Below are 26,113 nucleotides of genomic sequence, written 5' to 3' on the forward strand. Positions count from 1 at the left end.
CCGGAGGGAGGTATGCCAGAAGCCGCAGCTGGACTGGCACAGAAACAAGGCCAAAAATGCTACTCCATATCTCTTAGACCTTCATCAGCTACCCTGCCATATATTTCTTTCATTTTCTCTCACGGTCATCTTGCCTTAAAAACAGCCCTGGCGCGGTGGCTCACATCTGTAAACTCCCAGCACTTTGGGAGGCCGAGGTGGGTGGATCACTTGAGGTCAGGAGTTCAAGACCAGCCTGACTAACATGATGAAACCTCTCCTCTACTAAAATTACAAAAAAAAATAGCAGGGCATGGTGGCGCGCGCCTGTAATCTCACCTACTCCAGGAGAATTGCTTGAACCCGGGAGGCAGAGACTGCAGTGAGCCACCTGTGCCACTGCACCACAGCCTAGGCGACAAAAAAAAACCAAAAAACAAAACAGATACAATGTCAAGGACAGCACCTTAGTTTTCTACTGTAGCTGCCAAACTACTCAGCTCAGTGTCAAACACATAGGGGCTGTTCGGTGAATATTAATTAACTGAATGCATATTGTTGGTTGTCTAGGAGTATCAGGGTGAAGCTGGAAAAAAGGCAGTAACTTTTCTTCCCTCTGCAAAACAGTACACTGTTACAGTACCTCTAATTAGGAAATGGATACTAGAGCCTGAATGGATTTAAAATGTCCCTTCAACACAGACTTACTTTTACAGGCATTGCTGTTTCGGCCTTCAGCAGGTCTCCAAGGTAAATCATGGTAGAAATCCATGCAGAGTTCACAGTTTAAGCCCTTGGTGTTATGCCTACACATGCAGTGTCCGTGAACCTTGAAAGTTATAAAAACAGGAGAGAACAAAGGAAGAGATGTATGAATAGCCACATTTCTCCATAATCAATTGAAAGTTTAAAACCCTTTTTCATACTAATCTCTAGCTCACCACAGAAAAGGGTTGTTTGGTTGTTTTTATTTTCTCCCTGCCTGCAGTGAGTTGTCTGTCTTGTTGATGGCTACATGCCTCATCTCTAGAATATTCCTATTACATAGTGGATGCACAAGAAATATTTTACTGAGTATCTATGAAAAGAACCCAGATGAAGAAAATTACTTAAAATTAAAAAAAAAAAACTAGTTACTTAAGATTTTTTTAAGAAAACCTATTGTAATAGAATGATATATGATTTTGCCTTGTGTCACTGTAAGGCACACTTACGACCCTTGAGGCATATAAATGATAAATGAATTATGGCCTTTTGGTCCACTAAATATGCATGTATATGGGCATCTCACCTTAACAAGAGTTTCTACAGAATGGAATTCAGGAACAGGACAGACAGGTCCCTCCTGGACCCACCTTGGTGGGAATGCAGTTAGCAGAAGACTAAAGTCCTGTTATTACCAGGTGGTTTTACATAAACTGAAAACCAGTTCCAAAGCACATACCATAAGACCCTACTGGGCCTGAATCAACAGCACATGCTGTGAGACCCATGATAGTAACAGAACATTAGCTACACAGCTGATTTGTTATGCTGTAAAGGGAACGTAATCTACCTAGCATTCTCTGAAAGATGGACCAATAAGATTAGAGAAATACCTCCCTCCCCTTCAGGCTCCATGAAAAATTCAACTTCTGTTGTGCAACAAAAGTTCTAACTGGAGTAAAGGGAAGGCAGAAGTTTTTAACGGGCTGAATACACTCAATCCTGTACCTTCTAAGGACTAACAATCTTTGAAAAGGCAACAGCACATAAGCACAGCCTTCATGAGGGGAGGCCACAGCTTAGGGGAAGGAACCCTGGGGCTGAGTGAGGAGAGGCTTGAGCTCCCACCTGCTGCTCATTTACTTAGGGCTCTCTAGTAAATTACTTAATCCTTGGGCTCTATCACCAATAGTTGGTCTAGGTGATCTCCTAAGTCCTATCTGGCCTTAAAATCCTCTAGGTCTGTAAGAATTCTCCTAGATACTAATAGAATACTTTAAACACATCTATCCATTTGGCAAATCACCCAAATCCCAAATTTCAAAATGTACATAAGTTGCAAACGTGGCATAAAAGTGGGAAAAGAATGGAATTAGGAGGAAAAGATAGAAAGAAACCAACTCCATTTGATCCCTAAAATGATATCCCACGGGTGTGGGTTAAAACTTTCCAGCCGTGGGCAGGGCGCATTGGCTCACGCCTGTAATTCCAGCACTTTGGGAGGCAGAGGTGTGCGGATCACTTGAGGTCAGGAGTTTGAGATCAGCCTGACCAATATGGAGAAGCCCTGTCTCTACTAAAAATACAAAATTAGCCAGATATGGTGGCGCATGCCTGTAATCCCAGCTACTTGGGAGGCTGAGGTGTGTGGATCACTTGAGGTCAGGAGTTTGAGATCAGCCTAGCCAACATGGTGAAACCCCATCTCTACTAAAAACACAAAAATTAGCCAGACATGGTGGTGTGGGCCTGTAATCCCAGGTATTTGGGAGGCTGAGGCACAAGAATTGCTTGAACCCAGGAGGCGGATGGTGCAGTGAGCTGAAATTGCACCACTGCACTCCAGTCTGGGAAACACAGCAAGACTCTGTCTCAAGAAAAAAAAAAAAATCCGTTTCTTTGGGTTGAGATCAATTTATGCCTTCTAGCATAATTGCGGTTTTTAATCTTCCCTATGTAAAGGCAGACTCAATTGTTATTTAGACAACTTTTTAATCCTTGTTGACTAAAATATCTACTTTAGCAATAGCCTGAAGCAACAAATTCCAAAAATTCATCGTCTATGAAATGAGTAGTCTGTACATTCTCCGTGTCCAAGAAACTCTTCAAAGAGAAAATCAACAATCAGCTACCTGTATGGTGCAAAGGGCTAAATGTAACTCTGTAAAACTAAAACCCCCAGAAAACGTAAAAGGCTTAAGGTAAGACTAGCTTCACTTTGCATTTTATTACCAGCCACATAAAGGAGAAAGGTGCACAGAGGGCTTACTTACCATTCCTTCCACTTCTTCATTGAATCCATCCACAGGGGCACATTCGCTGGCATGACCATAGCAGAAGCAATTTCCTCGAACCACCATATCATAAACTGCATAATAATACTTTTCTCTGATTTCCATCCTGGAATCCAGAAGGTTATCTCCCAAAGTATGCAGTTTCACAAACTTGATTCTCAAGTTGGTAATTTTTAATAAATCTAGGAAGGTCATCAAGAAGATGAAAAGTCTGATCAGACAAGCAAGAAGTTTTTTTTTTTTTTCCTTGCATCATTTCTTTTTAGAGAAAGGCATGACACATGAAAATAGCTTAAGTTCCCCCTCTTGTATGATCTAGATGACTCCAATAGTGAAGCCTAACATAACATGACTGGAAAGAGGAAAGGTTACTGCCCTCTCATCAGTTTCATAAGAATGTCGGCCAGGCATGGTAGCTCACACCTGTAATTCCAGCACTTCGGGAGGCCAAGGTGGGCGGATCACTTGAGGTCAGGAGTTCGAGACCTGCCTGGCCAACATGGCAAAACCCCATCTCTACAAAAATACAAAAATTAGACCGGGCACAGTGGCTCACACCTGTATTCCCAGCATTTTGGGAGGCCGAGGTGGGCGGATCACCTGAGGTCAGGAGTTCAAAATCAGCCTTGACCAACATGGTGAAACCCCATCTCTACTAAAAATACAAAAATTAACTGGGCATCATGGCATCCGCCTGTAATCCCAGCTACTAGGGAGACTGAGGCAGGAGAATCGCTTGAACCTGGGAGGCGGAGGTTGCAGTGAGCCGAGATTGTGCCATTGCACTCCAGCCTGGACGACAAGAGCGAAACTGTTTCAAAAAAAAAAAAAAAAAAATTAGCCAGGTGTGGTGGCAGGCATCTGTAATCCCAGTTGCTCTGGAGGTTGAGGCAGGAGAATTGCTTGAACAACAACAAAAAAGAGTATCTATTCTGTGATGGGTCTGTTTGCAGAACAACTATTCAGGAAGAAGTGTGAAAGTAGAGAAATTATAAGAATGCAGCTGCATGACTGCTGGAACCTGCGGGCAGACAGTAATTTGAAGTAGCACAATGCCATCTGCTTCCCACAGCAATTAGTGTCAGTTTCAACATGAGAAAATTCCATTCAGGTAGGAAAAGATTTATCAAAGCACTCCAGTTCTCATTATTATTATAAGATAGTTAGAAACATTTTTGTCTCTATTTTTGGAAGGGAAAATTTGAAATTTCCCACCACTTAAATGACATCCAAGTTACCAAAATAGTGTTAACGCTATAGAATAACTACAACCTAAGGAGAGAACATTTCAAGTTTTTAAGCAACATTTTGGTTCACAACTTTTTTGTCCCAGTTTTACAAAACGTTTCCACGTTTCTCAATATTATATAGTGACATAAGCATAAATAAGCTTAGTATTAGGATGTGGGGCAAATTATTTTTTCTCAAATACAAGTTACCTCTAAATCAATTTTATCTTTCCCTCTTCTTCCTAGGTCTGCAGACTTCTGCTTATTGTAAACGCTGGGCTACCAATTCATTCTATAGTAACTAGACAAACGAAGAGCCATTCAACCTTCTCCACAGGGTTTTCGTGAGTTACTAAATTCTTCATGCTGAACTGGATCCCCAGAGATTGATTCATCTGTCTGCACTCTCAAGCTCTGTAGCCTGAAACGGTTCTTTACTGTCATTTATGTCTGTGCATTCTTATAAATTACAACATAAGACAACAGGGTGGTGGCCAAGTACATCAGATATTTTCACAGCCCAAATACAATTTCAAATGCTTTTAATACATGCATAGCTTACAATGAAGCTATAGAAATGGCTGCGGGTAGAAAGGAAAAGTCCATGTGTTAAACTTAGGTTCTTTGTAAAATCGAAAACTAAACAGAGAAACCGTGGTACTCCCCAACTGAATGGCAGTTATGAACGCCAACATTTTCTCCTGCACAAATCCTCCTGCACAAAATGAGCACAAGCGCCTATTGACAAGAGGCCAAACAACAAACTTGAAGAGCAGCTGGAGTATTTAGAAACCCTTGAACTGACCTTTGTGGAAACCCCTCAGTAGAGCAAATATGCTCCCCCCACTCTCGCCTGCCATATTTAACAAGCGAGCCTCATCTTGACTGCTATTCTAAGTGGCAAATCACTTTTGAAGTGAGTCTCAGGTCTCAACAATAGACAACTAAAGAGATACTGCTCCTTTGATTACAAAGTAAATCAAATGCATGATCAGCTAACATGCAAGCTTCCATAACATAGAAAAAGATTCTCCGATGCCATTTAACCACAAAAGACAAAAGAATCAAAATTATAAAGACAACACATCCTCCAAGTCCCACAAATTTCACCTTAAAGGGAGCAGATGGTTGAGTCCTTTTAGGGACTTAGGGGGTGTCTGTCCCAGAGCCCTTGTGGACATTTTTCACAACTGCATTTTGAGACATGCAGGAAAGGCCTCACGGCTCACTCAGAAATCGGCGCAGAGCTGGACACATCTATTAAATATTTGTTTTACAAGAGAATGAATGAGTAAATTACAGACCAGAGACAGGCTGGGCCACATGTAAAATTAATTTAAATGGGGAAGCAGCATTTTTCTGGCAATATTCCCTGGACTTCTTCCACTCCACTCTTCCATGCTTCAAGCTTGGAAGTTTTTTGGGGCCTTGGTTAAAAATAGGGCCTTGTGCAGCTGGGAAAGATCAGCAAGAATCAGCCCCGCCTCTATTCAACTGGTTGCACCTTAGTAGCAGGAGAGGCAGGCTCACCTTTCATTCCAACATTTGGGACTAGTCCTGTGCAAAACCCAAACCAAAGCCGATGGTGACAGCAACATCAACAGCAACAAATGTAGCAACAGCTTTGATGTACTGAACACATTTATGATTTATGAACACATTTAAATCCAGGACTTTGTGACTCCAAAGCCCTTTTTTTTTTTTTTTTTTTTTTGAGACAGAGTCTCACTCTGTCACCCAGGCTGGAGTGCAATGGTGTGATCTCAGCTCACTGCAACCTCTGCCTCCCGGGTTCAAGTGACAGGCACGCACCACCACACCTGGTTAACTTTTCTATTTTTAGTAGAGACGGGGTTTCACCATGTTGGTCAGGATGGTCTCAAACTCCTGACCTCGTGATCCGCCCGCCTAGGCCTCCCAAAGTGCTGGGATTACAGGTGTGAGCCACCATGCCCAGTGAGCCCATTCTTTTAATTACCATACATGCCTCCCAAGAAGATTAAAATGTAAGTGTGTAATAAGAACAGTTGTTGAATGTGGTAAAGAGCTCTGAACTGAGCACCATAACATATGGATTCAAGATCTGACTGCCATTTAATAGCCATATCACTTTACGTAATAACATCCAACTCTATAAGCTTCAGCTTATTTTTCTATTAAACGGAAATGCAACCCTCATTTTATTGAGTATATTGAGAATGGCAGAGACTTCTGATTTCTCTTCAGTATTCTTTCTTCCCTTGTTCCTTTGACAGTAGGAGCCCTCGCCAATAGTAGAGCACATGAAACACCTAGAGATGTTTCCCAGTGTCTCCTGCAGTATAGCCACGTGACTAATTCTGGCCAATGAGATGTGAGCAGAAGTGACGTGTGCAACTTCCACATCTCATTTTTTTGTTTTTTGAGACAGAGTCTTGCTCGTCACCCAGGCTGGAGTGCAGTGGCACGATCTTGGCTCCCTGCAACCTCCACCTCCTGGGTTCAAGCGATTCTCCTGCCTCAGCCTCCTGAGTAGCTGGGATTACAGGCATGTGCCACCATGTCAGCTAATTTTTATATTTTTAGTAGAGACAAGGTTTTACCATGTTGGCCAGGCTAGTCTCGAATTCCTGACCTCAAGTAATCCGCCTGCCTTGGCCTCCCAAAGTGCTGGGGATTACGGAGTGAGCCTCCACGCCTGGCCCATGTCTCATCTTTAAATGGAATTTGCTTGCCTCGTCTTCCCTCTTCTCCCGAGTTGAGGTGAGGACATAGTGGTGATGGTCTAACTCTAACCATGTGAATAAACCTGGAAACATGGATGGCCTTATAACTAGGGTTGCCAGATTTAACAAGTAAATATAAATGACACTCAGTTAAATTTGAATTGCAGATAAACAATCGTTTTTTAGGATAAAGTATGTCTCAAATATCACATGGGACATGGTTATACCAACCACAAATATTGCATGGGACACACTTGTACTAGTCACAAATATTATATGGGATATATGGGATATAGTTATGCTAAAAAAAGAATTATTTATTTGCAAATGTAACTGGGCATCATCCTGTATTTTATCTGGTGAGCTTAATTACGGCAATTGAGCTACACTTCTTCTCTAGAAAACTCTTTGGTGGGTTTTGTAAGAGAGAAAGAAACTTTCACCTTATTTGAACAACTAGATATGGGGGGACTCTTTGATACAAAAGCCCAATATATACCCTAATATACTGAGCAGTAAAATAAGGTATTATGATCAACATAATTACTTGATAACCTATCAATCTTATATCGGATGTATTGTATTTACATCTTACATCAGATGTAAATGTATTCCCTATCAGTGGAGAGTAATTATCGCTAATTTCAAGACCCTCTGGTCAGGTAACACAGAGAAAGAAGGAAAATGAAAAAGGTAGATTTAGCACTGAATATTTAGATTCTGAGTAAGACTTATTCCGTGGTTGCTGTTTACCATCAAAACTTTTATTTGGGCCAGGCGCGCTGGTTCACGCCTGTAATCCCAGCACTTTGGGAGGCTGAGGCGGTTGGATCACCTGAGGTCAGGAGTTCGAGACCCAGCCTGGCCAACATGGTGAAACCCCGTCTCTACTAAAAATACAAAAATAAACTAGCTGGGCATGGTGGCGGGCACCTGTAATCCCAGCTACTCGGGAGGCTGAGGCAGGAGAATCACTTGAACCTGGGAGGCAGAGGTTGCAGCGAGCCTAGATCGTGCCACTGCACTCCAGCCTGGGCAATAAGAGTGAAATTCCATCTCAAAAAAACAAAACAAAACAAAACAAACAAACAAAAAATTTTATTTGGGTCAGGCGTGGTGGCTCATGCCTGTAATCCCAGCACTTTGGGAGGCTGAGGTGAGCAGATCACCTGAGGTTGGGAGTTCAAGACTAGCCTGACCAACATGGAGAAACCCCGTCTCTACTAAAAATACAAAATTAGCTGGGCGTGGTGGCACATGCCTGTAATTCCAGCTACTTAGGAGGCTGAGGCAGGAGAATCGCTTGAACCCGGGAGGCAGAGGTTGCAACGAGCAGAGATCGCACCATTGCACTCCAGCCTGGGCAACAAGAGCGGAACTCTGTCTCAAAAAACAAAACAAAACAAACAAACAAACAAACAAAAAACACTTTTGTTTGAAAATGAACTTACTCTGTATCCTTGGGCTATAAGGATCTTCTATTTTGAAAGCAGGATCTAAAGCACGAAATATCACCTAAAAATGGAAACAAGAGTAATTGGTACTTCTGCAATAATCAAAAAGTAGATTTGCAAGTAGAATGTAAAACACAGAAGCAAACAAACCTCTCCTTCAGTTGAGGGTTCAATGTCAGAATATCGGGAATCACAAATTATGTCATCGACTTTTTTCATGGGGCCAGTTGAAATGCCTGGAAACGAGGCCTCACAGTCATAGGCGAAGTATCTATACACACCCCAGGTTTTCCCAAAGTCGGACGATCGTTCTATCAGCATAGCAGCTGGACGGAATGTCTAAAGGCAGGAGCAAAAATCTCATTTGATGTTTTTTATTGGTAGTCTGTACTTTTTTTAATCTCAGGTAAAAATGTCACTCAACTGCATGCCACAAACTCGAACTGCATATGGTTTGTATTTCAGACTGTGGCTGGATTTCAAATAATTCAAGCTGTTCCACGGAGACTCTTCTTGCAAGGAAAGTGTCTAACCTCTAAAATGTATCCTTTTCCCCACCCTACTGGATAAGTAAACTGTTTCTCTTTAGAAGCTGATTATAAACAGGCCTAAATAGCAAACACACTTTCATATATTTAGTCACCATGTCCACTGTAATATGAGCGGCAAGTTTGAGTGCTCGTTCCTTCATTCATTCATTTAATCATTCAGTAAATGTATGACTATCTCCTTAGTATCAGCCAGTGGACTATATGTTGTATATATTATACACAGTCCAATGAGGTGCAGATATGGGTGTCAATAATTTGCAATATGCTATGTCAAACACCATAGTAGGGTTGCAGCCAATGTGCTTTGGAAAAGCAAGAGGAAGAAATTAATAACTCAAGAAGCTGGAAAATCGAGCAATTCCACATTATTAGGTATATACCCGGAAGAATTGAAAACAGGAACTCAAACAGACACTTGTACATGAATGTTCACCACAGCAGTATTATTCACAATAGCCAGAAGGCGAGAACAACCCATGTACCCATCAACTGATGAAGATAAACAAAATATGATACATACATGCTGTGAAATATTACTCAGCCATAAAGAGGAATGAAATGCCAATACATGCTACAACATGGATGAACCTTGAAAGCATTATGCTAAGTGAAATAAGCCACACAAAAGGACAAATATTGTGTGATTCCACTTGTATGAAATACCTAGAATTGGTTAAGTAGACAGAGACACAAAGTTGATTAGCAGTTACCAGGGGCTGGGCAGAGGGGCAGTGGCCACAGAATTTCTGTTTGGGGTGATGAAAAAGTTCTGGAAATAGACAGTCTTAGTGGTTGCTCAACATTGTGACTATACCTAACACCATTGAATTATACACTTAAAAATGGTTAAAATGGTAAACTTTCTGTTATGGATATTTTACTGCCAAGAAAAAAAAAGCTAGGAATACTTCACAGAGAAGAAGGCATCAAATTGGATCTTTTTTTGAGGCAGAGTCTCGCTGTGGCCCAGGCTGGAGTGCAGTGGCACGATCTCAGTTCAATGCATCCTCCGCCTCTTGGGTTCAAACAATTCTTCTGTCTCAGCCTCCCGAGTAGCTGGGATTACAAACACGCACCACCACGCCTGGCTAATTTTTCTATTTTTTAGTAGAGATGGGGTTTCACCATGTTGGCCAGGCTGGTTTAGAACTCCTGACCTCAGGTGATCCACCTGCCTTGGCCTCCCAAAGTGAGGGGATTACAAGTGTGAGCCCCCGCGCCTGGGTCAAACTGGATCTTAAAAGGGCAACAAGGTGTTTTCCAGGCAGTGGGTGGAGGCGGCTGCACGTGGCAGAAGAGGCTGGTCGGGGCAGGTAAGAAGTTGCCATGCTAAGGGACTTACCTTTTTGCAAGGAAAAGAGAACACTAAAAAATTTAAGTGGACAAATGAAATGATCATATTGCACTTTAGAAAAATAACTCTTGTGGTAGTTACTGGACATGGATGATACAAAACACAGGAAAACCAAGTGAAAGAAGAAAGATGACGGTTTTAACCTGAGAAATTACAATGTAGATAGAAAGGGATGGAACTGACCACTCTGAAAATTTAGTGACAGAAGACTATATTGAATTACACTTGGTGATCAATTAGATTGTAGTGGAAAAGGCAGGATGAGGAAAGAAATGCAGGCACCTGAACTTGGGTAGCCAGGTAGATGTGTTGCCAATGACAACAATATGGAAGAGGCGTGAAAGCATTTGGTTGTAGGCTAATTAGTCACATGTGTGATGTCCACTTGGAGACACCCATCAGACGCTTGGAAAAAGTGGTCTGGCACTCAGCTGCAAGAATGGAGCTTGAAACATGAATTTGGGAGTCACTGCACACACATATTTGAAACCTCCAAGTATATGATGTCTCAAACAGAAAAAAAAAAAGAAAAAAGGAATGGGTAAGATAAAGAGAGCCTAAGTCTGTGCTCTAGAAAAACGTATCAACCAGCGGCTAGACAAGGAAAATAAGAGTGGTGCCAGTATCCCTCATTACATTATTTACTTTAACTCTCTATAATTTGGGCTGATTTGTGCGTCTGCAAGTTTCATATGTTGAAGACCTAACTCCATACTTCAGGTCACTATATGTGGAGATGGGCTCTTTAAAGAGATGATTAAGGTTAAATGAGGTCATGAGGGTGGGCTGTAATCATGTATGACTGGTGTCCTTATAAGAACAGATGAGGACACACACATGCACAGAGGGAAGACCATGTGAAGACACAGGGAGAAGACAGCCATCCCGAACCAAGGAGAGAGGCCTCAGCAGAAACCAACCCTGCCAACCCCTGAGATTCCTTGCCTATGGAACTGTGAGAATATACATTTCTGTTGTTTAAGCCACCCAGTGCGTGACACTTTGTTATGGCATCCCTAGGAAACCAAGGCACCCTCACAACACATTTGTCTGACAAATGAGAAAATTGAGGCCCGGAGACACTGACTTGCTAGTTACAGGCAGAGCTTAGATTCAAATCCATGCCTCTTTCTCCCTCACTGGCTGAAGGCACAGAAGACTGAAAAATGAGTGTCAGAGGGAAAAGAGAAAAAAAGGCAGTCTTCTGAAACCAAGGCAGGAGGGAGATATAGGAGGGTGTAGTGAACAGGGTCAACTGGAAGTAAAAGATGAAGCAGAAAGAGCGCTGAAAAATAGGCAAACAGGCAAAGGTTTTGACACTAACCAACACAGTGATGCATTCTGGGGAATTGGAAGTCAGATTACAAGGGAAAAAGATCAAAGGAAATTTCAGCTGACCTAGAAAACAGAACCTAAATAAAGACACTTACTTCCGAATTAAAACCAATGCTTGACAGAAATCTGGGTGAGGGTTAATGGTGAAAACTAGAAACATGCTTAGGCTTCCTTTAGCCCTCCTTAATAATCCTGCTGAGTTTTTTCTCTGATAAAAGATGTCAAGGATAAGAACATGGACAATTACATTTTGACAGATTCTTTGACTTATTCACTCACTAGCTGCTCAGGTTTATTTTTCACCTACCCAGGAATATAAGAAAATGATACCATATTCAACTCAAGAGAATATCAGCCTAAGAATTTCAAAGTAAGAGAGAAAAATCCCTAAGGACTAACTGAACCATGTGTGCCACGTACCATGGCAAACTCCCCGTAAGAACCTGGCTGGGAGGCTTGGGGAGAGGAAGAGAGGGGAAGGTCTAATCGGACTTCTCTGTGTCAAAAGGGCACAGAGAGAAAAAGTGTGAAAGCCATTTCTGGCTGCGCTTCCTTCTCCCTGTCTTTTGGAAACTTTTAAGTCCCAAAGGACCATTGACGAGTCATCCAATTTCCCGTGGAGTTAAGAAGCTGCTGGAAACCAGAACAACACATTTTACCTAACGAATAGAATCCTTTCCATACTCTCTGCTTAGTCATCAACCTTCTCAGGCCTGCCATTGCTGCACAGTTGCCTCCAAATTTATAATAAACAAAAGACCTAAGAGTTTTTTGTGGTTTTTTTTTTTTTTTTTTTTTTTGAGATAGAGTCTTACTCTGTTGCCCAGGCTGGAGTGCACTAGTACAATCATAGTTCACTGCAGCCTTGACCTCTCGGGCTCAAGCAATCCTCCAACCTCAGCCTCCTGAGTAGCTGGGACTACAGGCGTGTGCCACCACGCCTGGCTAATTTTTTAATTTTTTGTAGAGACAGGGTCTTGCTATGCTGTCCAGGCTGGTCTTGAACTCCTGAAGCTCAAGCGATCATCCCACCTCAGCACCACCAAGTGTTGGGATTACAGGCATGAGCCACTATGCCTGGCCAAGAGTTATGAGTTTTGAAACATCTAGTAATATAGAAAAACATACTGTGTACACGCTAAATGAGCTTTTGCTAGTCTAAATCCACTTAGCAATTAGCCATCTCTATGGCAAACTTGTGGGAAAAAAATCAACAACCTCAGTTCTCTTCCTGATTTCACTACTGTTAGTGGCTTCACCATCTTCCTAGTTATTTCACTTGACTAACTAATTTTTTTTTAAGTGAAAGCAAGTTTATTAAGAAAGTAAAGGAAGAAAAGAATGGCTACTCCATAAGCAGAGCAGCCCTAAGTAATTTTTGATTCAGCCCTTTCCTTCCACTGTTCTGCTTCTAATCTTTCTCCACTTCATGGTTCAGCTTTTGATTTTAAAGTATCCAAATGACTGCCCTTAGAAAACAGGGGCGCCTCATCTTGGCAATGATCCTCAAAGGCAGTTAACAGCAGAGAGTATCAGAGTATGGCAGTGAGTGGACACATGGGATTTGAAAAAGCTTTCTAAGATATTCTTACAGGACTCCTGGGTTGCAGGAAGAGGCTCCCTCCTACTTAAGAATCACAGCCAGTTTTTGCATTAGCAGCAACCCTCCATTAATGCTTCATCAATGCTGACATCAACAGAGCCTCCCAACATGCCCTTTATTCTTGCCATCCCAGTCCTTGCTTTGTATTTCCTCTTGGGCTACTTTCCTGAAACACAGGTCTCATTTTCTTGTCAATGGTTCCCAATTTTTTTTTGGTATTATTTTTTTTTCAAAGATTCAGAAATCTGGATCTTTAAGACTGGCATAAACAAAAATAAAGCACAAAATAACATGATAGCAGCAGTTACTAACTGCAAGAATATAGTAAAAAAGAGTCATACTAAATGTTAATGTTTTTGCAACAGAATTATTGCAATCACCTCATAGTGGCAAATTTTGGCAAGAAATGATAATTCATTTCTTATTAAAAATACAAAAAAGAGGCTGAGCACAGTGGCTCATGCCTGTAATCCCAGCACTTTGGGAGGCAGAGGCAGGTGGATCACTTGAGGTCAGGAGTTTGAGACCAGCCTGACTAACATGGCGAAGCCCCGTCTCTACTAAAAATACAAAAGTAGCCGGGTGTGGTGGTACATGCATGTAATCCCAGCTACTTGGGGGGCTGAGGCAGGAGAACTGCTTGAACCCAGGAGGCAGAGGCTACAGTGAGCCAAGATCGTGCCACTGCACTCCATCCTGGGCAACAAGAGTGAAACTCCATCCTCAAAAAAAAAAAAAAAAAAAATTACTAAAAGAATTTCTAAGATTGGGCTGGGCGCGGTAGCTCACGTCTGTAATCCCAGCACTTTGTGAGGCCGAGGCGGGCAGATCATGAGGTCAGGAGTTCAAGACCAGCCTGGCCAATATGGTGAAACCCTGTCTCTACTAAAAATACAAAAATTAGCCGGGCATGATGGCACATGCCCGTAATCCTAGCTACTCGGGAGGCTAAGGCAGAAGAATCGCTTGAACCCGGAAGGTGGAGCTTGCAGTGAGCTGAGATCGCGCCACTGCACTCCAGCCTGGGAGAGAGCGAGACTTCGTCTCAAAAAAAAAAAAAAAGAATTTCTAAGATTCATCAGTTGTAATGACTCCCTATTTCTTATAAAGTTCACACTCCCTAGCAAGGAGTCAATGTCCTTTGCATCTAATCTGCTTTTCTACTTTCCTTTCCTTTCCTTCTCTCACTACCCCAAACTCGAGGCAAATCTACATAGCACTTGCTGAGCAAATCCTGACCCACTGTCCCACCACCAGTGCCTTGCTCTCAGACTGTTTCCCTCTGGCCATGAATGGCCTTTCTTCCATCTCCTCCCACTGACATCCCTGCTCTCCCTTCCTGGCCCAGGTCAAGTGCAGTCCCAGTCCTAGGTTTCTTCTTTATTCCAGGCTAAAATTAATCTCACCCTCCTCCAGGCTAACAAAGATTGTCTGAACTTCTGTTGTGCAAATGATTATTTGCACATTCTGTCATACACTGTAAGTTATTTGCAAGTATATCTTTCTCCTCTGGAAGACGGGAAGCTCCTGGAGGGCAGTCACTGTGCTATCTTTACAATTTCCCATAAGGCTTAAAGTAGGGTAGTTTCTTACAAACAGAAGATGGTTGAATTCATTTATCCACTTATTCTTTCATTCAGTAAACATTTGTAGAGCAATTACTATATGCCAAGCATCTGCATTTATAAAGACTTTCAGGTTCCCACTATCCGCCAGGGCAACAAGATTATCCCAGTTCCCAGAACAGAAGGGAACAGGCCAGGCGCGGTAGGCACGCCTGTAATCCCAGCACTTTGGGAGGCCAAGGTGGGAGGATCACTTGCGGTTAGGAGTTCGAGACCAGCCTGGCCAACATGGTGAAACCTGCCTCTACCAAAAATACAAAAATTAGCCAGGTGTGGTAGCATGTGCCTATAGTTCCAGCTATTCAGGAGGCTGAGGCAGGAGAATTGCTTAAACCCAGGAGGCGGAGGGTGTAGTGAGCCAAGATTGCACCACTGCACTCCAGCCTGGGCAATAGAGCAAGACTCAGTATTTAAAAAACAAAAAAACAAAAAACAAACAACAGAGGGGAACAGGAGAACATCACCATTCTGTCCTATGTCCTATGATGTAGGTATTATTCCTCTTCCCATTTACCAATGAGGAAGTCACAGCTCGGGCCACACATGCCAAGAAGGAGCAGGCAGGGATTCACACCCAATGTACCCAACCCCATAGATGTTGCTTTTCTCACTGGAGCTAGGACCCGAAGGATGAGTTGTTTTCTCATAAACCAGTGTGATAACTTGTACCTATTCTTTTTCTCGAGACAGGGTCTCACCCTGTCACCCAGGCTGGAGTGCAGTGGCATGATCTCGGCTCACTGCAACCTTCGCCTGCAGGGTTCAAACGATTCTCCTACCTTGGCCTCCCAAGTAGCTGGGACTACAGGCGTGTGCCACCACGCCTGGCTAATTTTTGTATTTTTAGTAGAGCCGGGGTTTCACCGTATTGGCCAGGCTGGTCTTGAACTCTTGACCTCAAGTGATCTGCCCGCCTTGGCCTCCCAAAGTGCTGGGATTACAGGTGTGAGCCACCATGCCTGGCCCCAACTTGTAGCCATTCTGCATGTCTCAGTTCAATCATCACCCCCGTTTTACCTTCTGCGCCTACACAAGTAGGTTCATCTTTCTCCCGCTGTATTCACCTGAATGAGTATTCAACTACAAAACATGTGCCTAAAGGATTTTGGATCTAGATGAACTCAGAACTATCCATCTATATGAACAGATGCCCTCTGCAAAGGAAAAAATAGGATCATAAACATTAATAAAGATGATTTTGAGTATTCTTAGGTGTCACATAACATAAAGGTAACATCCTTGTATGCTGATGAGCATCAGTTTAATCACCAGATTGTGTGGTCAATGAAGGGACAAGTGGTTGGTGACAAGGAGTAGTTGACAATTTATTTAGTGAAACCTTCCCCACCACTCTCAATACCAGGTGTCACAGTCACAGTGCCCACCTTCCTGCTCCAGCAGGAACAGCAGGCTGCTGGGGAGTGGGCAAGGGGAAAAAGGCTCAGAGGCACAGCCCAGCATCCCTCCTAGTTGCATTCTGACTCCCACGCCCACCCTAGATCCTTGGCCTCCCACTTTGGTGGCAGAGACAGTGAGACTTTCATGGCTACCTGCCCACATGGTAAATCTATCCTTGGCACCTTTTCCTATCCTGAGAGGGTGTAGATAAGGTTCCCAACTCCAACTGAAAGCTATTCAAAAGTGATTTTTAATCTGAGAAGCAATAACTAAATTATGGGTTTTCTGTGAGCCAATGTGTACTTTAAGCCATGTGAAGCCTGTCATTTCCAGGCAGCTGCTTAAGAAGAAACAAAGGGACTTTGTACAGAGACATTCCCTAGTTCTGGAGTCATTTTACATCTCTCAAACAAAAATGATGAGAAAATCCACATTTAAGAAGGCATTACACATTTCTTAAGGAACTGTAAAACTGTTCCCACAAATTTTGCAAAACTCTGAAAACCAAAGAGAACACACTTCCTTTCCAGTTACCAAAGTCAGTATTAAAACATAAACACAAGGGACCAGGGATTTACTCTCCAGATGTTTTATTGCGGTTTGGAAAAGGGTCAACACTGCCTTACTCTATGGGGAAATAAAAAGATACCTAATTAAAAGTTTACAGTTGAATTACCTTAGAATAGAGGCTCTTTCTACTTATTGTCATGAAGATAGAGTATTTGTTAAATGCAGTTATTCATGCTCGTTTTAAAAACTGCTCAATTACCCCAATTTATGGCAACAATAATATTTAAGTTCCCATTTAGGTCAACTCACATCTGACATCCATTTTGAAAGGGGACATTACACAGTGCTCTCATGTGTCATTTGTGAGAAAGTTATGGATTTCTTACCTTGAAAGTCATTATGAGATGAGTAAAATGGAATTCTGCTTCCAAATCCAGTTGGATAGTTACATTTTCCACACCTACAGGAGATTTAAAAAAAATAAAATAATAAATGAAACTGTAAATAGAAACATCTGTGAATAGTTGAGACTATTTTTTAAATTACTTTTATGTTCCCCATAGAAATTATCCTCACATTCTACCTTAAGCTGAAGCTGAAACTAAATAATAATCCCATGGGCTTATTTAGGTGGTAAAGCACAAGTCGAATGATTCTTTAGTTTTCCACAAATCATTCTGGAGTTCAACAGATTGAATCTGCTCACTGGAACAAGACATCTGGCAGAGTGCCTCTAGCTGCTGTCAAGAAAGACATCCTTTGCCTAGCCAGAAGTGAAACATCTTCCCAACCCTCTAAGCCAAGCTGCTCTCAAAGGAAAAAAGGGAGGGGCACTTCCTGTGCACAGTAGGGGGTCAGCTTGCAGTCTGATGCACAAGGACACAATCCTCCTCCAGTAGAAACACAAATATTCCTTTTTCTCTATGCAGCAGCAAAGAAAATAAATAAGAGTCTACCACATATGTTAGTTATACCACAACTTAGAAAAACCTATCCCTGATGGGGAAACCTTTGGATGCATTTCCACAATGAAAAACAACGCCAAAGAAAAAAAGAATCTGTCAAATAAACTGGCTCAGAACAAATACTAACATCTTCTCTTTCAGGGGAAAGCCTGAACAAACAAATGAGCCTTTGCACCCTTGCCCTGAGGGTCAGTCAGTCTCACTTAAACACGTTAAAAAGGCCACTGGAATTCCAGAGACGGAAAGCACCTCCTCCCCAGTCCCTAGAGCTCTCAAGCCTGCCTGTTCAGCAAGGGAGGCTTTCCACGCTTCTTGTGTTTGAGAGAGCTTTTGGGGTCCATCTTGAGAGCAAAAGAAGTCTTAAATGCGGAAAGACGGGAATGTGTCAGAATGAATCATGTCACAGACTGGTGTATTTTCAGGAAATCAGGAGGACCTTTTGAAATAAACTCTCTTGCTGGAAAATTGCCAAGTCAATTGGGGGGGCGGGGGGTGAGGAAAGTGGTCACTGGAACGGATATGAGTTAGCTGGAATGTTAAAAGAAAAACATTATATTCACACTAACTAATCTTACCTAACTTATCAAAAAGAACCATATTACAGAACTACACTGGGCATTTATTTTTGAGTGAAATGTTAGGCAACTGTACATCTCTCCTCTTCCAGGCTTTTAAAAACCTACAATATTTGTTCAAAATTAAGAGATAACAAAATAATGTAAAGTGCAAAGCAAGACTAGTGCCATTTCTGTAACCTAAGAACATATGCTGCAATGTGTGCACCAAAAGCACATTCCATTTAGATTTATAACCTGATAAAGCACTACAGGCTTTTTTTCATATGGGAAGAAAAATCCACAGAGAAAAGAAACAAGGTCATTCTTCTATAGTGTATTTGATTTCTGTCAGACCTAGGAATAGATCATCAAGATGGGTAAAAATAGTCGTACATTCCAAGCTCGTTTCTGTGCCTGGACACTGATAATTTAGCCCCGCCATGTATAAGCACAACTTGTGCAAAACACACAGAAAATAGATAAAATCACATTCATAAACTCTTAAACTGTGATCAGACAACAGAGAGATGATAGGGTATAGTAACAATCAGTCTGACTTTCTAAAGACTAAGTTCCATCAGTCTAATCTCATCTAATCTCTTGTGACAGAGTGACAGAGAACTCAAGCCCCTCTACTGGAAAATCTCTTCTTTCTGGCATCTGGTCTCTTTTGTCCCAGAGATTCAAAGTTGTAGAAGTTGATTAACTCGACATAACTAAGAAAAACCTTCCTCTAGAACTACAGCACATGATAAACTGTTTCACTGTCTGCTGACTAAAATGGGGACAGTCTCGATCCTAATGTTGAGGCATCTTCTTCAAACTCGTTCACTAGAAGAATGTGGGAGATCAGGAAATGTTCCTAGTCTTTTTGTTCATAATAAGCTTGCTGCTGTTTCAGAAGTCCTCGGGGTACACTGCAGATTTACAGAAACTTCTCTTTCACACTGAAGTATCAACCAAAATATGCCCCCGTAAGAATGAACATGGCTCTAAATGATAAATGCTTTCTGATGACCCAGTGAAGTTTGTAACCAATGAATTGCCAAGGCCAACCAATGAACAAACCAACTCTCCTTAGAAACCAATAGTCTAGAAAATATTGCAATTTAACAGTCGATGGCTGGGCGTGGTGGTTCACACCTGTAATCCCAGCACTTTGGGAGGCCAACGCGGGTGGATCACGAGGTCAGGAGATTGAGACCACCCTGGCTAACACCGTGAAACCCCACCTCTACTAAAAATACAAAAAATTAGCTGGGCGTGGTGACATGTGCCTGTAATCCCAGCTACTCAAGAGGCTGAGGCAGGAGAATCACTTGAACCCAGGAGGTGGAGGTTGCAGTAAGCTGAGATTGCACCATTGCATTCCAGCCTAGGTGAAAGAGGGAGACTCTGCCTCAAAAATAAACAAACAAACAGTCAATGACAAAGAAATCTATTAAGGGTGTTTGTCTTTACAGAATGATAGATGGCTGCAGCGGCATCCAAAGCCTGCCCAGGTGTACGGCATAGAATAAAGAAATCTAGTAGTCTCCAGACTTTTTAACGGCCAGGGTTAGGTTCACTTCTTTGAGGATACTTATTATTTATTTTAAAGATCTAACAGTACATTGTTAATTAACAAACATAGTAACTCTACCTTTATTCCCCAAATTTCAGCATTCAAGTTTGAAATACATGTGAAACTCATCTGGGCTTCATGTCACAGCAACAGCAAAATCATATTTGATGAATGTATTACACCAAATCCCAAATAGCAAAGACAGGAAAAAGGGTGTAATTCATGCAATCACTGGAGGAACCATTTGACTTGGGGTCATATCCATGTTGACAGAGTCTTTGAAAAAATTACATCTTGCTGCTTATTCTTAATGTTATTATTACTATCAAGACAAATGTCTGTAGATGAAGGAAGGCCGTGGGGGGAGGAGTGGGGGCTATGATTCTGCCCCTTCCTTTGGGATTGATCAAAACGAAAGATGTTACGTTTTGTGGAAGAATAAGGGCCTGAGATAGTACCCATACCCTCCCCAGACAGCCCCCAGCACACAAGTATTCTCTCCAAAAGCCCCTCAGAATAAGGACTATGAAATGCTCCTTTGGTCTAGCATGAAAGACTGCTTTCTTATAGGAAATACATGCTTCAGGAAGAAGGATAAGATTTTACCAAGAGAAGTTAGTGCTCCAGGCAGTCAATCTGTCAGAGGCCATAATTACAGGACAGAGAAGTGAATCATAATTACAAACACCCAGGAACCTGTAAGCTCCACCCAAGTTATCAATCACACTCAATGGAACTTGTCCCCACACCAACCACATACCATTTTCAGATTGCCACCAAATCTTAAGGCGGTTTGGAGCAAATGTAGTGACCACATTTTCAATGAGATGGCTGTCAGGATTCAGGGTCTCATGATAAGGATCTTGGGAATTGCATATGAAGCATTTTTTGTCCTCCTGCAAACAAAGTTGAGTTCATCAGTCTAGAAAGCAATCTCATTAAAAACATTTTTAATTAAAAAAACCCCATGAAGCTCCTAATACAAAAATCAACCTATTAGCTTCAAGAAAAATAATTGTGTGAAAATTGCTTAGGTGATTTGTATCACATCTTTCACTTTTAACTTGCTGAGTCTAAAATAGTCTTGAAAATAATTTCCTCCTTCCTTGCAAATTCAAGGTCTAAAGTAAAAGAGGGCATTGTTTCCACAAGCTATTAATTTAACCAAAACCAAATTTCTAGGCTTAAACCTTAATCTCAATAAACAGCCAGAGAAGCTTACTCTACAGTAAAATGCAGAGGAGATATTAGAGAATTTTTGCTGACATAAAGCAAACTAAAAATGAAAGAAAAAAATACAGTTCACTTGGCCTGATTTTCTAAAACCTAAATGAAGCAGAAACCAAGTATTAGGCAGAAGTATTTAGAGAAGCTTTGGGAACCACAGAACAAGATTTCTTCGTTTCCACCCTGCCCGGGCAGTGAATCAATGGTGGTGGCATGCAGGCTAACCTGCAAATTGCTCAGAATAGCTGGGGAAGGGAGGACCAGGCTGTTGGGAGGACCACGCCATGTTGGGCCCACTATAATCTGGGGCCAGTTCAAAGAACCCCAACATGGGCATGAACTAGGATGAAGATAGACTGTAAGTTTTAGGTTAGCTTTGAATTTCTCTTTCTTTCTCCTAAAATGGGAGCCACAGCCACCTGGGCAGTTGGGTTAGGAGAGTTATCTACTTTCTGTGCATTCATTCCATCAAGGCAAATCATAAACAGCAGAGCTTAATAGTTCTCTTTCCACATGGAGCTTTGCTCTGTACCTACATTTTCTGAAATGCAGACTATTCTTAAGTCTGAAAATGAGGCTAAGACTGAAATACATAGAGACCCACATGTATGTTACAAACAGCATTTAAGGGTAATATTCTTATAAGGACACAATCAACTGACCATACTTTTACACTGTATTTCACATCGTATTTATTTAGTTATTACCTTCTTCTCAAAAGGATTTGGAGACTGGCAAGACATACTTGGGTCTAAAAAACAGAGACCCAAAGCCAGGGATGCATTAGGAGCCTGGATAAAACAAGCTTCCTGTCTCAATCTTGATGCCCACTAGATGTTTGAGAAAAGCATGTGCCCAGTCCCTTTCTTTAGGCCCTGCTATCTGTGAAAAGCACTTCACAAATGCATGGCTAATCATATATACCAGAGAGCCTGGCTCCAGTTGCTTTTTTTTTTTTAAGGGAAACTACTAAGACTGCATCCTCTTCCTCTTACTCTCCCAAAAGAAGAGAAGAACCAAGAAGCAATACCAAGAGCCAGCTTCACACTCAGGAGAGACTGCTGCACCTCTTTTTTGTGGTTTCTGATGCTCTCTACACATTTAGAGAAACTTCTCTAGTAACGAACTATAGAAATCATCACTGAGAGGGTAGTCTTTCCAGTTGCTTTTAATACAAACAGTCTGATTCTCATTTTGGTCAAAGCTGATTTCAGAATCTGGTGATTCATTTACAGGATGTCCTGGCCTCTCAAGTAAGTGTTAGCGTAATATTGTAGGTAAAATTTAAATGCTAATATTAGAAAAGTAACATCAACTGCCTTCAATAACTTGTAGTCAAGGAAACTAGTACTGGAGAACAATCACCAGAACTCAAAAAAAAAAAAAAAGTTTAAAAAAGTTTAATTACAGCCTCCCTTCTAATCAGGAGGAAGCAGTCTAGACATCTCTGTATAAACCTGGAAGCAAATGAACGGAATCCACTTTACCACATTCCTTTGGTCTAATTTATCAGGTCTCCAGAATGGGCTTTCTGCTTTGTAAAAGTGACTCCATTTTAAGGGATCTGCTGTGCAAACCACACAATACTCTGTCCTCCTTCTGAAGGGCAATTGTACAGGTGGGTGGGCTGACCACGTTCTGAGCAATTAGCTTGGAACTTGCCTCGAATGTGAAACTGATACTTTCTGCTTTTGTTAGAGGCCAGAAATATCAGCCTTTATTTAAAAAAATTTTTTGAGACAGGGTCTCCCTTTGTTGATCAAGCTGGAATGCAGTGGACTGATTATCGCTTACTGCAGCCTCGACCTACTGGGCTCAAGTGATCCTCCCACCTCAGCCTCCCAGACAGCTGGGACCACAGGTGTGGACCACCACGCCCAGCTAAGTTTTAAAAATTTTTTGTAGAGACTGAGTCTATGTTGTCCAGGCTGGTCTTGAACACTTGGGCTCCAGTGATCCTCCCACCTCAGCCTCCCTAAGTGCTGGGATTACAGGCATGAGCCATTTTGCTCCCGGCCAGCCTCCTTTTTAAAAATGAAGGAAAAGTATTCTGATTCTGGATATTTTACACTTTGTGTCTTCTTTTAAAATTACTTTTGACTTTGTATAAATATGACCCCTGAAATATAAAATTTGGGCCCTCTTTTAGAAACAGGTAACACCCTGAAATTTCACTGTGGTCTTCCTGTGTCAGGGTACCATGGCAACCAGGGCATTTCGTAAAAGCAAGCATCTGATCCTGATATCTAGTTGGGAACAGCACCAAATGAGGAGAGGAAAACGGGTTCGTTCAGTGATTGGAATCACCTTGCAAGACGCCTGTCAGTGCTGGAATCCTCTTTACTCAAGTGAAGATGCGGTGGAGGGGGGTGGGGAAACCCAAGGGTTTTAAAAGGAGGATAAATCACCTTTAATGCACACTTCCAAAACTAAACATTTAAAAAACACACACACAATCAGGCCTTTTGGAGGCTCTGAGTCAGGGCAGCCAGGGCTGTCGGCAGTCCTGCCTTTCCATACTCACCGCGCCGGCAGGAAATGTGTGGCGGATGCAACTGTGCAAACTGAGATGGGGCGAAAGGGTGAGCTACAAGCCTAATCCCGGGACTCCCCGGCTGGCTGCGCTTCCTATCTGGATTGCTGGAAGGATGCAGAGTCCCCAGGGCCTGCCCCTTAGGTCTGGACGGGAGGAGGCGCTAGCAGAGCCTCGAACCCCGCTCTCAGCCCTCACCTGCAAGTGGCTGACGATACAGTAGGGTTCGGGCTTGTGCAGCCCGCACGTCGAGGTCACCGAAAGCTTCTGTGCTCGGCCGATGAGAAGATCGCCCGTGGCGGGATAGCAGCTGCCTTCTGCGCAGCCGTAGCTGAACTCGGGTTCCTGAGCGCGCACTCGGGCTCTGCACAGGGCTGCGGGAAGGACAGGCAACAGAGTTGGGGGGACACAAGCAGGGAGTGGAGCCCGAACAAAACGAACAAGCGGGGGCGGGGGAGTGGGTGCGGAGAGAGGACAGTCCATTCGGAAGAAAGCAAAATGCACAGAAAAGACAATGGAGAGATGAGCGCAGGAGAGGCTGGGAAGGCAGGGACTCCGAAAGGAGAAGGACACGGAAAGAAACCCACACACGTCATCAGGTCTGTCCAGCAGCGAGAGCCTCCCTCCCGGGAAACCCACCGACGCTCGCGCCCACCCTGATCAGCCCCGGGGAGCAGCTCCCCCAACAAAGGGTGGATGTGTAGACCCTCCACTTCGACGTGTCCGGAGCCCGGCGCAGGGAGGCTGACCCCCAAAGCGCCACACACCCACGCACGTGAACCCGCGTGCACGCGGCAGCCCGCGCATCCTCGGTGTGAGTGTGCGCGTGGAGATCTGTGAACTCGGGGCGCGAGAGTGCGTGTGCGTGCACGCGCGAGGGTCACCGGCGCTTCGCTGGGGACGAGGCGCCGGGGCTCGCGGTGGACGCCGCTTTCCGGAGCTAGGGGAGCCCATGGACAGTCCCTGGGGCTCTGGAGTGGTTTCAAGGCTTCGCCATTCCAGGGAAGCGCCAGGTCCTGCTGTTTCTGGTGCCATCCGGAGACAAACAGAGATGGTTAATTAAAGCCACATGGCCCCCATCTGTTCCCAGAATGAAGCCTCCGCTCAGCTCAGGCACTCTTCCTGGGCAATGGATTTTTGGAGAGCCCTCCTCGGTCAGCACCGCCAACCCCAGGGAACCTGCCCTCTGCGGTGGGGAAACCCAGGGTGAACCGGCCGAAGGTGCAAAACCCTGAGCGGGGGCCGCAGGGGCCGGGGCTTGGGCGCAGAGCCCGGGGGATGCGGGTCCGCGGCGCTCCGCGTGCGCCGTCTCCAGCCACCACCGAAGCAAGGGCGGTGGCGTTTAATCCCAGGGGCGTCATTTCCATCCAGTCCCTCTCCCAAGCCCCCAGGATCCCACGAAGGTGAGCAAGCAGCTTTTGGGTTTTCCTTCCCCATGCCCAAGTCCATCCGCCTCCCCGCACCGTTTCCACGGAATTACCTAAGAAACTGAAAGCTAACAACTGGAGAAGCCCCATGCTGGCTCCCTGCAGCCACGGGGACGCGGCAGAGGAGTGGAGAAGACGCCCGCCGAGCCGCCTGCCCTTTCTTCCCGTCTTCCTTTCTGGAGAGGTGGAAAGGAGGGGAAAAAAGGCAAATGTTCAAAGAGAGAAGAGGCGCCCTTCCATTTCCTGTCGCTCCCACGGAAGCGGGGGGTGGGCTGGAAAGGGGGAAAAATCGCGCAGCCACTTTGTTCTCCTCACCCGGCGACGCGAGCGCTTGCCCCGCTCCGGGAGCCCCCGAGCCCAAAGAAGGGAATTAGAAAGTTTAGCCTTGGGAGGAACAGAGGGAGGCGCCTCTGCTCATGCGCATACGGAGAGCCGGGGCTGAAGGGGCGGGCGGCCGCAACTCTGCGAGGACCGGGTGAGGTCCCGGTCCCACCCCCCGGGGCGCCTCTTTTGTTTGAAAGCCGTATCTGCGACCGCTGCGGGGCTGGGGCGCTTCCAGGTCCCAGGGCGGATCCGCCCCGGGGTGCGCGTCCCAGAACGGCGCGCGGTGGGGCCGTCCAGCGAGGGGGGCGGATGCGTGGGGGCGTCTCCGAGGTGGGTGTTCAGGTTGCTCAGCCAGGGGGCCGGCGGGACCTACCGCGGACTCGCGCATTTACGTTCGCAAGAAGTGAATCACCAAACGTGCCCACGGCTAAAACTCTCGTGCCGTGCGCTCGGGGAAGGCGGGTTAACCCTTTAGAAACAGGGTCGACCTGTCGTGTTTGTTCTTTAGAAAGTGACACTTCCTCTCCGCCCCTAGTATCCAAGAGCTTGGGATGGGCGCGACAGTGTCTTCCTAGGAAGGAGGAGAAGCTCTGTGCGCCCTGCAATTCTTTGCGCACACATTTATTCAGGACCTATCTGTAATCCCTGTTACCCAGGTGGTCACGGCATTGAATTGAACGTCCAGTTCTGTTTTTAAAAAATCTACTTCCAACATGGTGAAACCCCATCTCTACTAAAAATACAAAAATTAGCTGGGCGTGGTGGCGGGCGCCT

At 43.9% G+C, this 26,113-nt stretch overlaps 1 protein-coding gene and 1 pseudogene across 2 annotated transcripts in view; both read right to left on the minus strand.

The window, feature by feature from the left end:
- Positions 1-25,724, minus strand: part of LAMB1 (laminin subunit beta 1) — a 79,217-nt gene extending 53,493 nt beyond the window's left edge. The window contains exons 1-9 of one of the 2 annotated variants that reach the window (XM_004046046.5): positions 25,331-25,724; positions 25,069-25,191; positions 23,787-23,962; positions 20,589-20,724; positions 17,129-17,202; positions 8,517-8,705; positions 8,364-8,427; positions 2,958-3,160; positions 688-808 (exon numbers count right to left, since the gene is read on the minus strand). In XM_004046046.5, coding sequence (XP_004046094.2) covers positions 688-808; positions 2,958-3,160; positions 8,364-8,427; positions 8,517-8,705; positions 17,129-17,202; positions 20,589-20,724; positions 23,787-23,962; positions 25,069-25,105 — 1,000 coding nt within the window. In that variant the 5' untranslated portion in view covers positions 25,106-25,191; positions 25,331-25,724. Of the gene's footprint in view, positions 1-687; positions 809-2,957; positions 3,161-8,363; positions 8,428-8,516; positions 8,706-17,128; positions 17,203-20,588; positions 20,725-23,786; positions 23,963-25,068; positions 25,246-25,330 lie in introns of those variants that run through there. The other variant, XM_063708720.1, reaches the window with a different exon arrangement.
- LOC115935534 (uncharacterized) lies at positions 22,021-22,212 on the minus strand (annotated as a pseudogene).
- Positions 25,725-26,113: the final 389 nt, after the last annotated feature.

Source organism: Gorilla gorilla, chromosome 6, assembly GCF_029281585.2.
Source record: "Gorilla gorilla gorilla isolate KB3781 chromosome 6, NHGRI_mGorGor1-v2.1_pri, whole genome shotgun sequence".
Classification (NCBI taxonomy): domain Eukaryota; kingdom Metazoa; phylum Chordata; class Mammalia; order Primates; family Hominidae; genus Gorilla; species Gorilla gorilla.